The following is a 14,718-nucleotide window of genomic DNA, read 5'->3' on the forward strand; positions in this document are numbered from 1 at the left end:
TCAACTTGCAAAATTTCTACAGTAGGAGAACAAAACGCACCGTGCGCAGTTCGAATTCAATGATTCACGTTATTGTGTTAATCTTACTTTTAACATTTCTAGCTACCCTTATTCAATCCTATTGGTTTAAATACGACAATTCTAAGCATGGGACACAATTTAATTTCGGTTTGATATGGTGTGTTTGGATTAGGGTATAAATTTTGGAGACTAGATTTGAATTGATTTATAGGTGAAGATTATTGTTTGAATTAAGAAAAAGATAATGTGATTTAAGTTAAATTGAATGAAAAGTTTATGAAAAATTATGTATGATATAATTAGTAAAATTTATCTTATTTTTAATTTTAATAGATTAAATTATATGATTCCAATTTCATTCTTCATAATAAATGTGATGTAAATTTAAATGTAAATTAGAGAAATAATGTTAAAATAAAATTAATGTTATTATTTAAAATTAGAAAATTATAATTTATTATTAATGTTGTTATTATATGTTTATTAGCATTATTACTATTACAATTATAATATTATCATTATTCATTGGAGAATGTTGTTATTATTGTTATAATGAGAAGTATTATTAAGTTTTGTAATCAATAATATAAAAATACAATAACGGATCCAAACACAACACGAAGGAGAGTTAATGAACCATCAGATTCAATATAGTTGATAATGGAAAAGTTTGAAAGAGAAATCATTTGCGAAAAATGAAAAATCACAAACACTTGTGATTATACCATAAGTTTGAATAGTTTAAAACGAGGAGTTCCTTTTTGCAATAAAAAGAAGAAATAATGTTATAAATTAAAAAATCTTTTGATTTTGAGGTGGAGAGTTAAAATTGAAAAAAATAAGAATTCACATGTAAGATCTTCAGTGATCTCTCTCGAACAGGGAAAGGATATTGGAATAGATTAGAAGGTGAAAAGAATCTTCAATTTTTACAAACACCATTTTCTTTTGTCGTGGTAAAAGAAATCATTTATACCTGCCACTTCACGAAAAGAAAAAATTCAAATGTAGCAGGACATGAAAAGACTTCACATTCTGAATAGTTTTTGGTTCTAAAAGAACAAGAGGAAATGACAAATGCTACTATTTAATTTGTCAAACGAAAATATAAAGAAATAATAGAAGAAGAAAAAAGCAGCTTGATGTTAAAATTATTTACTTTGAATAGTATTTTTTATTTTTCGTTTATTAAATTTGATTTTTGGTTGACACTTCAAAATATCGGTCACAATGCAAACAGTGTCTGAAAAGAAACCTATTGAGAATAAAATGTCTACAAAACAAGAAGTGAGATTGGTGAGTGGGGATTACTTTGAAGAGTAATTTATAATGATTCGATTTATTATATTGGAATTTTGGTGAAAATTTTATGTGACTTACAGAAGAAATGAACGGAGGAAAAAGCTATGAATAGGCGAGTTATGCTTCTGTTCAGTGAGTACGTGGTTGAATTGATAATTGATGAGAAGGGCCCTAAGGAGTTAAAATTTATATTGAAGATTGCCACAGGCAAAGAAATCTAATGAGATGTAATATTAATAAAAGGGAAAATAACTGATTGAAAATAAAGTAAAAAATAGAGGGAAATTTATTTCATATTTTAATTTTAATTCTCTATTATTTATATTCATTGTAACATCTAAAAGACATTTATATTTTTTTTTATATTTTACAATTTTTTCATAATTCCTATTTTTATCCATTTCATAATACAAAACACTTATTTATGTTCTTAATTCTTTTAGAGGACTTACACAAAGTTTACAAGTATTGACTACTTTTCACTCAGTTAAATAAGATATCAATTGAAAGGAACTATGAATCTTCTCTTTCTATTAGTTAAAAAAAAAAAAGATAAAAACAGGAACAAAACACAGCTGTAATAACCCAGATTATACAATTAGGATGAAGATACTCTTATGCTCTTAAGAAGCTGTTCAATAGGTATTCTTACCCATCCCTGTCAGTCTCCCACCCACCAGCAAGTACACAAATTCATAGAGGAAATAATTGTGTGTTTGATTTGGATGTGGATCACGTGTTCATATTTAATTTTACCTTCATCCGACATCAAACCAAATTAATAAGACTGGTGAGCATCTGAAAGTAAAGATCCACAGAGATGAGAAATAAAAAAATAACCAATTGAAATCTTTGACAACGAGATGTAACAGGACCAGGAAAAAAAAGAAGAGAAAAATAGTGAGGAAATCATAACTCATTCATAATCTTAATCTCAGATTAACTTAGAATTAGCTGTCATTGACATTGGCATTGAGAAATTTTTGTTATGGATAGTTTGGTTAACATAATATGGTAGGTGAAGGCAGTATTACATAGGCATGTTATACAAAATGTAATGGTTACTTTCTAAGATGCGGAAAACAAGCATAGAGATCAGCCTTGGGATGCTTGGCTTCAGCATGTTCCCGGCACTTAACCTCTGAAGTGGTACAAATGAATGTCTGCATGCACACCTTGCACTGCACTCGTTACCCATTGTCCCCGAGATTCATCAATTTCAACAGCCACCAACAACACCGCCCACAGAAGTCATCACACAGGTAAACGGATTCAATAATTTGTCTACAAAAGAGTATACTCCTAATACACCTTTTTTATAAACACTCACTCTTGTTGAAATATATTAAGCTACTTGAGTGCATGTTTGTATATATACACATGTAGAATTAATTTTGTAGAGTCGATTTTAACCAAAGGTGAATCCTGTTTTTGTTTGGACAGCAGATGATAAAAAAATTGGTTTTAACAATTTTGTTCAGAAATTTGCAATCAAAGTTGTTTTGGTTATGTGATTCGAAAGACGTGTTCTGTCTTACTCTTCATCAAACAAACATAAACTTCAATTCAGGGGTGGATTTGGAACAAATACAAGACTTTATTTTAGTGTTATGCAAAGCTACTTCCAAATGCTTCAATGAGACCGACTCCACAACACTTGGTTCAAGTTTAATTTGAACAAGTACCAAACAAATTTCAGAGAGTGAGGACAAATAAAGTAGAGTAGAATAAGCAGATATGATTAGGAGAGGCAATTAGGGACACAATTTGCAGAACCAAAGTCCTTAAGCTTATCATAATCATGATTGTATCTACTAGAAAAGTGAATTGAAATAGAAAAAAAAAATAAAGAAAGAAAGAATGGGATTGGGTGGGGGTGAAGGGAGTAGGTACCTGGATGTTCATGGCCTTCTTGTTGGTCTCTAACTGGCTTCCTACAGAATCAGAAAATAGAAAGACAGATCTAAAAGGAGAGAAGGAAACAACGAGAATTTGAAGAGAAAAAAAAAGAAGAAATACCTTTGGAGGATTTACTTTTCTCCATGTTTCTCTCACGCGCCATCTTGGATTTCTGGCCATTGCCTCCTCCCATGGCTGTTCTGTTATGATCGGAAAAACACAGAACAAACAATGGATTGATGAAAGTGAGAAGAAAGGAAGGAGTGAAGTGAAAGTAGCTTAATTATGAAGCTTTTTTTTTTTTATCACTGTCAATGCTGTGACCTGGAATTTAAATAATCCCCCATGCCACCTCACCGACCGTTCTAGAACTATCCTCTATATAATTAATAATTTTTATCTAGATGAAATAATACTAAAATATATAATAAATGGGTGGTAGTGAGTGGTTTCCTTGGAATGGAGAAAAAAATTAGCAAAATTTTGCAATACATAATTTCTAAGAAAAAAAATATTAGAATGGTCAAATGACAAAAAGATTATAAAATTGTAAAGTCCAGCTTCAAAAATAGGACTTTTTGTTCTCTTATTTTTTTTTTAAAAAAAATACGTTTTACAATTATTTCAATCTTTTGATTTTTTTTACAGAATATGAAAATCGTATTTAATATATACGACATATAATTTTTTTGTATTTAAAGTGATATTCATCAACACAACTCTGCTATAAAGAAGAAGAAAAAAATAATAGAGATAGTGAAATTAAAAGAAAAAGAAGTAAAAGCTACTCACAATTTAATTACGAATATCGTATAATATCAAACACAGGTCCTGTATTAAAATGTTGAAATCGTATTTCTTAAGTAAAATTAACTCAAATTTGTAATATTTATAAGTCCACTTTAATAATCTTTTTGAAGAAACTATATTAAAATAGTAAATTTTTTGAAGAAAAAGATAGACAAGATTCTAATCCTATCTTTCTTTCTTCTTTTTTTTCATTTTCTGCTTTCCATTGATCAAATAATCAGAGTCATAAAAATTCAAAACATACTTTTAGTTGGCTCCTTTTCAAATAATTGTGTAAAGACAATATTTCTGCATTGCCATATTTAATACAGGACAGACTTACAAAATCCTGGGACAAAATATTGACTAAGTTGCTCACATTTTTTATAATTTTGTTGACTTCTCTGTCAATGCAGAGGATGAAATCAAACAAAAGGGACGACTATGAGATGGATCAAACAACATGTCGGAAGCTGAAGTACAATTGCCAAATACATGAAGTATTAGCACATTTTTATCAACAAGGATGAATGAATTATACGAAATATTGCAATCAAAATGTTTTCATTGCTTGCTTCTGTTCCTCCTCTTCGGCTTTAATCCAGGCAGCCTAAAAATTACCAAGCAAAGCAGATTGGGCAGAGTCAATAACTTTTTGCAACTGTCAATGTAAAAATGAAAAAGCATGAAAGGAATTTAGAGTTACACCACTAGATAGGACTAACCTTTTCTCGTTCAAGCTTAGAGACACGAGGTTTAATGGAGTTTCCTAGGCTCAGTCCTCCCCAAGCTTCTTGCAACTCTCTCTCCCTTGCTTCACGACGAGACACTGAAAGACTAACCGAGTTCTCTGGCTGCTGAGCAGCAACCATCTTTTCTCCCTCAAGTCTGGATTTATTTTTTACCGACACTTGGTTCAGACCACCTTCATATGTTTCCAAATGGAAGTTTCCTAAGCTCAATCCTCCCCATGTTTCTTGCAACTCTCTCTCCTTTGCTTCACGACGAGTCATTGAACGACTAACTGAGGCCTCTGGCTGCTGTGCAGCAACCATCTTTTCTTGCTCCAGTCTGGATTTATGCTTAACCAACACCTGATCCAGACCGCCTTCATTTGTTTCTAAATGGATGTTTCTGTGGCTTTTCTTAACTTGGCCCCATTCTTCCTCCAGATTGCTCCTTGTTTTCTCCTTCTCTAGTCTAGAGACGTGCTTTACTAAAACTTTATCCAAGCTCTCACAATCTGGAACATTTGTTGCCTCATGATTCATTTTTTGTTTGTAGTTTTCGCGGCTTCCCAATGACAAAGCATGCAGCTTCTCTCTTTCCAATCTGTGCACTGGCCTTACCAGTATTTTCTCCAACCCATCTTTGTTTTCCCCTGAATTGAACCCTATATTCGAATTTATGTTTTCTTTCTTATACAATGTTTCATCAGAATAGAAAGTTGAATCCAGTTCACCAGATGTATCTGGATAAAATTCTTTCTTCAAACTTTTATTCTCGTTGATTCTTCTGTTTTTTGCTTCTTGGACTTCCTTTTCAAGTCTTGAGACATGTTTCACTAAGACCTTATCTAAGCTTGGTACTTCTATTTGATCCTTTTGCCTGTTTGGCATGCTGTTTAGAACTGTTGACATCTCCTTTCCGGACTTAATTTTTGCATCCTTGATGTCTTTCTCTAATTTTGAATAACTCTTCACTAGAATACTTCCCAAATCAGGTACATTCTCTGCTGGAGTTTCATCAACAGAACTACGAGAGCTATCCCTGACTGGTTCTGTCTCAATCTTTCGGGCCTGTTTGGCTTCCCAAACCTCTCTTTCAAGTTTTGTCACGTGCTTAACTAAAAACTTGTCTAGGCTTGGTACTTCTGGCCCAATTTGCTTCTTTCTTGTCACATCCAAGGCTAACTTTCCCAATACCACCGATGACATTCTTCTCGCTGGAAAATTAGTCGCTGAAGAGGATGAATACTCAGTTGAAGAGTCTAGATTGAGCAGTTTGGCATTCTGCACTTCAGCCAAGGAAGCATTCAAACCATAAGTTGCAACTATGGTGGCAAGAGAAGAAAGTTCATCTTCTTGAAAACATTTTAACCTCTCTATCATCATATCCAAGAGTTTTATTCTGTTCTCAAGAGACTGTCTCCTCCTCCCCCTGCTTTTCCCAAGAAAAGGCTTCTTGGAATCTAACTCTGGGGAGTTCAAGTCACTCTTTTGAGAGGCTGACCCGGACTCAGATTCATACTCTGAACAGAACTCAGCCAGGTCCTGATTACTTTCACCCGTATCTGGGTTTTCACTAATTTTTCTTAGCAGTTCTTTGAATTCACCTTTACTAAATGAAGTGCACTTTGCAAGCCTAATAAGTGCAGTTTTGACTGCGGCAGCCACTTCTCTGTCCACCTCAAAGGCAGTTTCAAAAGATGCAGTAACACCATGGGTATATGACCCTTCTCCATGAACAGAGGATGTCTCTGTTTGGCAAAGCTTCCTAGGGCAGTTTGGCAAGTCAAACATAATAACACCCATGGCCTGGGCTGTCCCAAAAGCTTCTTCCGCACTTTTTTCTGCCTTTAAGAGTTGAGCCTCGGCCTCATCACTAGGAATCCTGAAAACAACAATACCAAAAACAGACATTAAACCCAATATAAAATTAGATATCGACAATGATCAGCAAGGCTGTTTCCCGAAAACTTTACCTGGCACCACTTAAAATACAGTATACAAATTAGAATTCAGCAACGCTAACTACAGCTTGCAGAAAAATTTTACCTGGCAGAACGTAAAATACGACACCAAGAGGCTTCCACTAATGCAGCTCTTCGGGTCTCCATTGCCTTATGCGCCGCTTCTCTAGCTGCCATTTTCTCTCTCAGCACTCTTGAATAATGTGGGTTAGAACTGCCTAGAGTCTGATCAAGCGTCAAATTTATACCATCTACTTCCTGAAAAGGTCAAATGTGTGTTAGCATAGGAATTCAGAAATAATAAACGAAATACTATTAGTAACAAATATATGTGTTTATGGCAAAACCTGAAGCATCTTAATTTTCCTATTCATGTAGGTATCCCCTTTTTTGCGTGGGAACCAGTTAACAGGCGAAGTTTTACGACGAGGAGGCTTTCTAATTTGTGATTTGCACTTGTTAAGAGCACTTGATATAGATTGACCGGACTCCCTGCTAAATTTATTCTGCACCATTCAGTAAAAGAAAACACAGTTCAGCCAAACAATTTATTTACAGTACAAATAGATAAATAACAAATAAATCAATAAATAGAGCTGCAAAACATGAAAATTATTTATTGAACTCTTCTAGAAAATAATGTCATAATCAGCCTGAATTATCAAATTATTTGATGATAGCTGTGCGTACTTCTTCAAATGAAACTACTTCATTGAAGCAAGTTTCCAAGGTGGCGTTACTCCTCTTTAACAGATGACTTCACACGGCTACTTAGTGTATGTTCGCAAAACTGATTTTGGTTAAAAAAAATATATTTTGAAGTGATAGGATAATGCAACACGTATCTAACTAGGCACTTAAATTATCCTGATTGATGTAATTGTCGTTTCTAACATGAATTTGCTAGATATTTTCAAACCCTGGGGTTCGTTCTTTCAGATCATCCTAAGTCTCCCAATTTCAAACATTATACTGGATAAAAGAAACTCCTCATTAAGATCAGTTCTAAAACAACACTGATCTCTGGAATTACTGGAGTCTAAATTGTTAGTTTCCACCTGGATATTAGGTAATTCTACGACCTACAAGGCCCTCCCTGTTACTAGGGCTTCGCAAAGAACTAGTCTTGGATCAGTGGCTCAACCAGGTTAGTGTTTTGAATCAGTAAACACCAATCAGAAACAAGGAATGTAGAAAATTATAAAAACAAAAAGACAACCGATTTGCATATCGAAATGGAAGACGAAAAGGTTTGAAAGCTTACCTTTCCGATCTTGGAATTGACGGAGGCGGTAGGAGAATTAAGAGGAGGAGCAGAGGCATTGGGGGAGTGATTCTCTGAGCCGGAGTTGCACCCAACTTCCATCACATCAGAACTCTTGAACACTACCTGTTTAGTCTTTACTTTCACTCTCAGATTCGCAGAACTCTATCAGATGCACGGAACTTCTGAGTTTCAGATTCGACTAAACTAAGAATAAGATGAAGTAACGTTTAGTTTTCCCGCAATGAAACCCTCCTTTTACTTCAGAGAATGGCACATAGAAAACTAGCCGTTGCCTTGATCTATAACGGCCATTTAAATTATTAATTATTTTCCTTTTCTATCCTTACAATTATTTCAACATATTTATATTTAAATTAACTTGAACATTATATTCCTAGATTATACTGTGCAATATCTTTATGGAAACACATAAGCTACAAATTTTCTCCTTTTTTTATTACTTTATTCTTATAATTAGTGGAAATTTAATATTTATATTAATTTTATGAATTTTAAATTTAAAAAAGTACATCACATATCACCAGGGGTTGGATTTCCCTATTGTAGTTTCACTTTATCATACCTTATCTCATTCTTTTTCTTCCTTTTTTTTACACATCACATAAGTTTACAATGATTTTTTATATAAAATGACAAAATCTCATTGTATATTACTTTAAATAAGTCAATATAATTATGTTTTTTTTTATTTCATAATTTCTTTTTAAGAATTTGAAATTTGCCTGACATGGAAAATCAAATTGTTATTTGTAGAAACTTTTAAGAGGAGAAAACATTGCATTTATTTCATTCCTGCTTAGAAACGAAAGCAAATTTATTGCATATAAATCCATGCCCACTCACTGCTAGTTGGTGGTTTTGAAAGAAATACACAGTTATCAATAGATGGTGTCACATATTCGCTTGAACAATAGTTTTTATATTAATTGTTTGAACAATAATTGGTTAGGTGCACCCTTTCATGTTGTTATTTATTTCTTGAATTTTTTTAAATAAAATATTTTTTTACTTAATTATATTCATATTTTATAATTTTTTATATTAAATTAATATCTATTTTTCCTGAATTAATTCTCTATTAAAACTAAGTTCTTTAACTATTTTAACTAGTATTAAAATATCGAGATTAAAAATAAGATTCTATTAATTAAATTTCTTAAGATAGCAAGTTTTAATCACTTCCATATTTCAATAGATAATTTTATTAGTAATATAGCTCGAATACATTTACATTTATTTGTTTGTTCACATTTGGCTTATATTTTTGGATACACACCACTTACACATTTCACGTAAACTATGGCGAAATCCTTCCAAAACATAAACCATATTAGATGAATCAGTTATACTGTATTAACATGGTTCCAATGTGGATGAACAAATAACAAAATCGTTCTACTACATACAAGGGAACTCGTAAAGCTTTTCTCTCGAAGGGTTAAGAATAAAGGGTGGAGAATGCAGAAACTTTTTTTAACATTATCCTATTCACCACAGATACAACATGAATACTACTATAGTGAGAACGATATTCAGAAAAGGATCTTGTAGTAGTAAGCTATGATATAAAAGTTCACTATATAAACGTATACCTGATTATACAGATCGTTCTAATGGACACCTTCTGGTTATCATGAAAAGTAACTGTTCCGATCACAAGCCAACACCTCAAATGTAAAACTGAATATCTTCTTTCTCATCATACTAGCACGGGATTTCGTGACATCCTCTCACTCCAATTTGAGAACAGTTGATTTCCCCACTTTTGTGCCATCAGAAACAAAGACAAGGCAGAAAGCAAGAGATTTTTACTCATTCATATATTCATTGGAGACAGACTTTGGAGCTCATGCCTAACCTAGATTATAATGGGCAACTTCTTCAATGTACAATACAGGATGCTGAAATGTTGTCAAGATGTGAGGTGAACAAAAACTTCAGTTGTTAATGTAGTTAAAGAAACTATGTACAGACTGTTGTATCAAGACAACGAAGTGCCCATGTTCCTCCAATCGTCTTTTCAGTCACCACATAGAAACTTGACGGCCTCTAAGGAAACTATCATATCAGTGAAGAGAAAAAAATCTAAGTATTTCTTGAACTGTTGCCATGAAACTGGGGATCAGGTTCATCCTGCAATCAAGGTTATGTGATAAAGACAGTGAAAACAAAGCATAAATTATTTTATTCCATAGTATATGGAGATAGTACTGTATGTATATGGGCTAGTTCGTACGCAAACCTGAAGGCTATATCCAAAAGTAGTTGCTGGACGAAATTCCAATTGCCCTCCCTACATGATCCAACAAAAATTAGCTAACTTTCATCATGTTGAAGTTAATCGAGTAATTTGACTTCCCAACATTGCATTAAAAAAAAGTACTCTACCAGTCCATGAATTCCTTGCTGTGTTCCAAAAAACCCATCATGGCTTGGAGCCATGGAATTCAAAGGACCCTACGAAGATACGAATATCAATTTATATTTCTTCTGTTAAAATACAATTATATATGACAAACTCGTATCTGCAAATTATAATCATCATTAGGACAACTTACCAGGCCTTGCATGCTCTGTTGATTAACATAGTAACCATCATGAGGCGGCTCCATTAAGTTCAATTGTACCTGCTACAAAAACCAAAATTATTAATCATGGCATTGACTCTTAAAGTACATGATATATATGTAATCATTTATTCACCGACAAGTATAATATACCAGTCCTTGCACATTCTGCTGGGTACCATAATATCCATTAAGGGTCATTGCATCCGAGCTGAGATTATCCTAAAAGAATGAAAGCACGAGTTACAAGAAGCATAACAATTTTCAACGTATCAAATGCACTCTGGATTTGTAAAAACTAAAATAGATCAGGATTGAAACGTAAATAACACAAACCATTTGCTGCAGGCTATCTTGAGCATTAACAAGTATAACATCCTGCTCTAATTGTGCCTATAAAAGAGATTTTCAAATCAATTTCCCGATCTTCACGAAAGCCAAAATAACATATATGCAGATCAACCACAAAAATCAGAACGGACCTTTCTTTTCCTAGCTGCGTTCCTCTTTTTATTTGGTTTCAAAGCGAGAGGACCCTGATTCTCTTCTGCTTCACGAAGGCCATAGGCATTATTGCTAGTTTCTGCACCGTTGTTATTGGAATTATTCACCAGCACACAGTTCTTCAAGGCGTCAACAAGTGCACGAAAAACAACATTGTAATTCTCTTCAGATAATGATCCTTCTTCACTTAAATCGATAGCTCGTTTACACAAGTCATTATATCGCTGCACCCTAGTTTGTATCCTTCTTGTCCTATCAGCCATTGATTCCTTAATTTTGGCATCTTTCGTCCACCTCTTCAAGATATACTGAGATGGAACACTTGAACAACCACAACGTTGAAGAACACTCAAAGCATGCCTGCAGAGGAAACCTTTATATTCAAACAATCGACAAAAGCAAGAGACCTCTGAGCTCATTTCATTCCAAGTTACCAAAAACTCTTCATCCTTCTCATAATCTTGAACTATGAACTTTGCAAGAGTTCCATCTTCAACCTCTATCCTAGATTGACAACCAGCTACACCCAGAACTTCAACTTGAAATTTCTTAAATATTGCATGTGTATAAATTGTTGACATTTGCTTTTCCCAAGGTGAAGGAGATTTAAGTGCTGGCTGCTTGTGCAATGATTCAAAATCCGCAATGGCTTCTTCATCATACCTATTCTGCAGAATTATCCCATACTGTTTTACAAACTCCTTAAGGGTAATTTTCTTGTGAATATATTTGTCAAAGAAAGAGCTCGTACTTTCAGAGCGCTGAGGTGTAGACATTCCAGCTAAAAAGGTATCCCCCATGTAAGTCGGCACCCACTTTTTCCGGTCCTCATACAATGACTGAAACCAAATATCATCTTGGAGTTCACATATACTGACCATTTTCCACCATCTCATGTCAAACTGTTCATCTGTCCATGATTTAAAAATGCACTTGTTAAATTTTTGTAAGAAGTTGTTGTGTTGTTTGATCACAAAAGAGAGATTTTCTGGTATCCTCTCTAGTATGTGGCAAAGAGAAAAACAATGACGTACATTCGGAAAGACTTCTTCAATAGCTGCCTTCAAGGCTTTGTCTTGATCGGTGATTATAACCTTGGGAGCTTGCCCACCCATAGCTCTAAGCCATGTCTTCATTAACCAAACAAATGTCGGTTTAGTCTCATCAGCAACCAATGCACATCCAAGCAAAATAGGCTGCGAGTGGTGGTTCACTCCAACAAAAGGTGCAAACGGCAACTTGTCATTGCTTTTTATGTAAGTGGTATCAAATGAAACCACATCATTAAAGCTGAGATAATCATTGATACTTTTTGCATCAATCCAAAATAGATTTCTTAAGCGCTGCTCTTCATTTAAATCTATAGAATAGAAGAAGTTGGGACTCTCCTTCTGCACATGCTTAAAATACTCAAGCATAATTTGGGCATCTCCCTCTTCCAAAGCCAAATACTGGCCTCTGTCAAACTGATAGTTTATATCACTCACATAAGACCCGATGTTTTGACAGCCTCCAGATTGCCTTGACATTTCAACATACATCTTTTTTGTGCGTTCACTAACAGCATGCAAGATATCAATATTATTCTTTTCAGCTAATTTCACATTTCTATGAATCCGAAAATGATATGCCAAAGCTGGTAAAAGTTCATGATTATGTTCCTTTATAAATTCGTGAATGATCCATTTTCCATCTGGCTTTCTCTTCACGTGCATGCAAGCTTTGCAGTCTGTTTTCTTTACGCTTGGTCTTCGACTGCTGCCACCGTCAGACTCAGGCGTAACTCCATACCTAGAGCATGCAAATTTAGCATCAATAAATTCTTTTGTTTTCTTTGAGCGTCTGCTGTTTTTTATTGAAGTAGTGAATCCCATAGATTTGGCATATTCCTGATAAAATAAATATGCTGCTTCATGGGATTCAAATTCAATGCCATTGTGCGGCTCAAAATCCTTGTCTCCTTCAAATAATGCAATGTCCCTCTTGGGAGAAGAATCGAGTACACCACCCCTGTGCTGCACTTCATTCAGTGCATCACCCATATTTTCACTTACGGCACTACCATGCACTGCTTCCTGAATACCTGCTACACTATAAATTGCACTTTGGATGCTACCTGTCTCTGAAAAATACAAATAAAAAAGTTTTTTATCACAGAAAAATGTAGTCATCCAAATATTAAATTTACAGTGATTCTTGACAGGATAGGGGATGCACACATTGCAATATAAGCATGTCACAAGTGAAATTGTAGGTAACTTAAACTAACTCAGATAACAATGTCACAAGTGAGATTGTAGGTAATTCAAGGACTGGTGTTATAAAATAAAAATTGACTTTAGACAAGTAAGAAAATACAAAGGTTCTAGATGTTTCCAGGTCTGGGCACCCTTTCCAAGAAGTGTGCAAAATCATAGAACAAGAAATTGTTTTTTATCCTCTGAAACATTACTACTTTAGATATCATGAAATACTCAGTGTGAACACCCCCTTTCAGTAGAAATTCAAACATTGTTAATCACGCAGAGGGAGCCTAGTCCATTATATTAAATCCCAACCCCAATGACACTAGAGAACAAGAGTTGAAACAAATCAACTACGCAAGAAAGTCACAACTAAACGAACAATCCAAACTACAGCACCAGTAACACTAAATTCCCGTAGGAAAATAGATAATAGAAGAAGCTAAGCCAGCTACTGCTGTAGCTAAACTGAAAAACTTGTTTACCAGTGAGCACAGAATGATCATTCGACAGAAAACAAACGACGCATTGAGTGAGTATAGTTTGATAGTGACAACTGAGAGAGCAAAACGCAGTTTCCAGCTCTTCGTTGAGAAATCACATTTTACCCAAGCTTTGTAGGTTTGGGTGGGTCTACTTTTCTTAGACTACAAGTATATATTTTCTCAGTGAATTTAGAACTTTTATGTGAGAAATGTGCGTGAAGTGAATGGAATTAGAAAACCTACATGTGTTTGAGCAAGTAGGTTTAGTACGTGAGCATTGACAGAACATAAAAAACTTTGGTAGAAAAAATCACAGAAAATTGAAAAGGGGAGGGATAAGCAGAAGGGAAGAGGGAGAAGGGAAAAACCTTAAGAGCGGGAGATCACGAGGCGCGAGTGGGTAAAAGCGCGAGTGGGAAAGCTAGGGTTTTGAAATTTGGGGAAAACAGTTGAATTGTGGATGGGATCGGAGAGCAACTCAACTCGCTTGGTTCACTCGCTCGTCTCTCACTCTGCACTCACGGCGCGTCTTATTGCCACTTTCTCTTTTTCTTATTTCTTTTTTCTATTGTTTTGTCTTCCTTGCCCACACGCGTCCCTCGCTCTATCTTTCTCATCCATACGACGACGTAGCGCGTGACACACGCTCGATCTCTTCATATTTCTGTGTACAAACTTCTCCTCCCCACTCTGCACGACATTGCGTTTAGCTCACTCACTCTTTGTCCTCTCTTCCGTCTCTCTTTCACTTATCTCTATTAATCTATTAATTAAAACTAAACTAATTTAAAAAAATTCTTTATATTCAAAAAAATATGTAAAGTAATTTAAAAAATAATATAATGAGTAAGATTTAAATACAATGAAGACGAGAGAGAATAAGAATATTTTAAAATCAGTTTTATAATTTTTTTATTGAAAACGAACA

General features: G+C 34.4%; 3 protein-coding genes across 6 annotated transcripts; all 3 read right to left on the bottom strand.

The window, feature by feature from the left end:
• Window positions 1-2,221: 2,221 nt before the first annotated feature.
• On the bottom strand, window positions 2,222-3,565 carry LOC114189690 (uncharacterized protein At2g23090-like). Its single transcript, XM_028078331.1, has 3 exons — window positions 3,343-3,565; window positions 3,217-3,257; window positions 2,222-2,504 (listed from the first exon to the last, which is right to left on the bottom strand). The coding sequence occupies exons 1-3, from the start codon at window positions 3,413-3,415 to the stop codon at window positions 2,385-2,387; spliced, it is 234 nt and encodes a 77-aa protein (XP_027934132.1). The 5' UTR covers window positions 3,416-3,565; the 3' UTR covers window positions 2,222-2,384.
• A 708-nt stretch (window positions 3,566-4,273) lies between these two features.
• On the bottom strand, window positions 4,274-8,227 carry LOC114190243. Its single transcript, XM_028079050.1, has 5 exons — window positions 7,968-8,227; window positions 7,051-7,209; window positions 6,789-6,961; window positions 4,737-6,624; window positions 4,274-4,621 (listed from the first exon to the last, which is right to left on the bottom strand). The coding sequence occupies exons 1-5, from the start codon at window positions 8,067-8,069 to the stop codon at window positions 4,565-4,567; spliced, it is 2,379 nt and encodes a 792-aa protein (XP_027934851.1). The 5' UTR covers window positions 8,070-8,227; the 3' UTR covers window positions 4,274-4,564.
• A 1,216-nt stretch (window positions 8,228-9,443) lies between these two features.
• LOC114191958 (protein FAR-RED IMPAIRED RESPONSE 1-like) lies at window positions 9,444-14,337 on the bottom strand. Of its 4 annotated transcripts, none has more exons than XM_028081435.1 (8): window positions 14,159-14,337; window positions 11,041-13,184; window positions 10,895-10,951; window positions 10,712-10,780; window positions 10,550-10,618; window positions 10,380-10,448; window positions 10,234-10,284; window positions 9,444-10,124 (listed from the first exon to the last, which is right to left on the bottom strand). In XM_028081435.1, the coding sequence occupies exons 2-8, from the start codon at window positions 13,102-13,104 to the stop codon at window positions 10,077-10,079; spliced, it is 2,427 nt and encodes an 808-aa protein (XP_027937236.1). In that variant the 5' UTR covers window positions 13,105-13,184; window positions 14,159-14,337; the 3' UTR covers window positions 9,444-10,076. The 4 variants fall into 4 exon arrangements, with proteins under 4 accessions (XP_027937236.1, XP_027937234.1, XP_027937235.1 ...); XM_028081433.1 differs by having other exon boundaries at window positions 10,228-10,284; XM_028081434.1 differs by having other exon boundaries at window positions 10,550-10,621.
• Window positions 14,338-14,718: the final 381 nt, after the last annotated feature.

This window comes from Vigna unguiculata, chromosome 7 (assembly GCF_004118075.2).
Source record: "Vigna unguiculata cultivar IT97K-499-35 chromosome 7, ASM411807v1, whole genome shotgun sequence".
Taxonomy (NCBI): domain Eukaryota; kingdom Viridiplantae; phylum Streptophyta; class Magnoliopsida; order Fabales; family Fabaceae; genus Vigna; species Vigna unguiculata.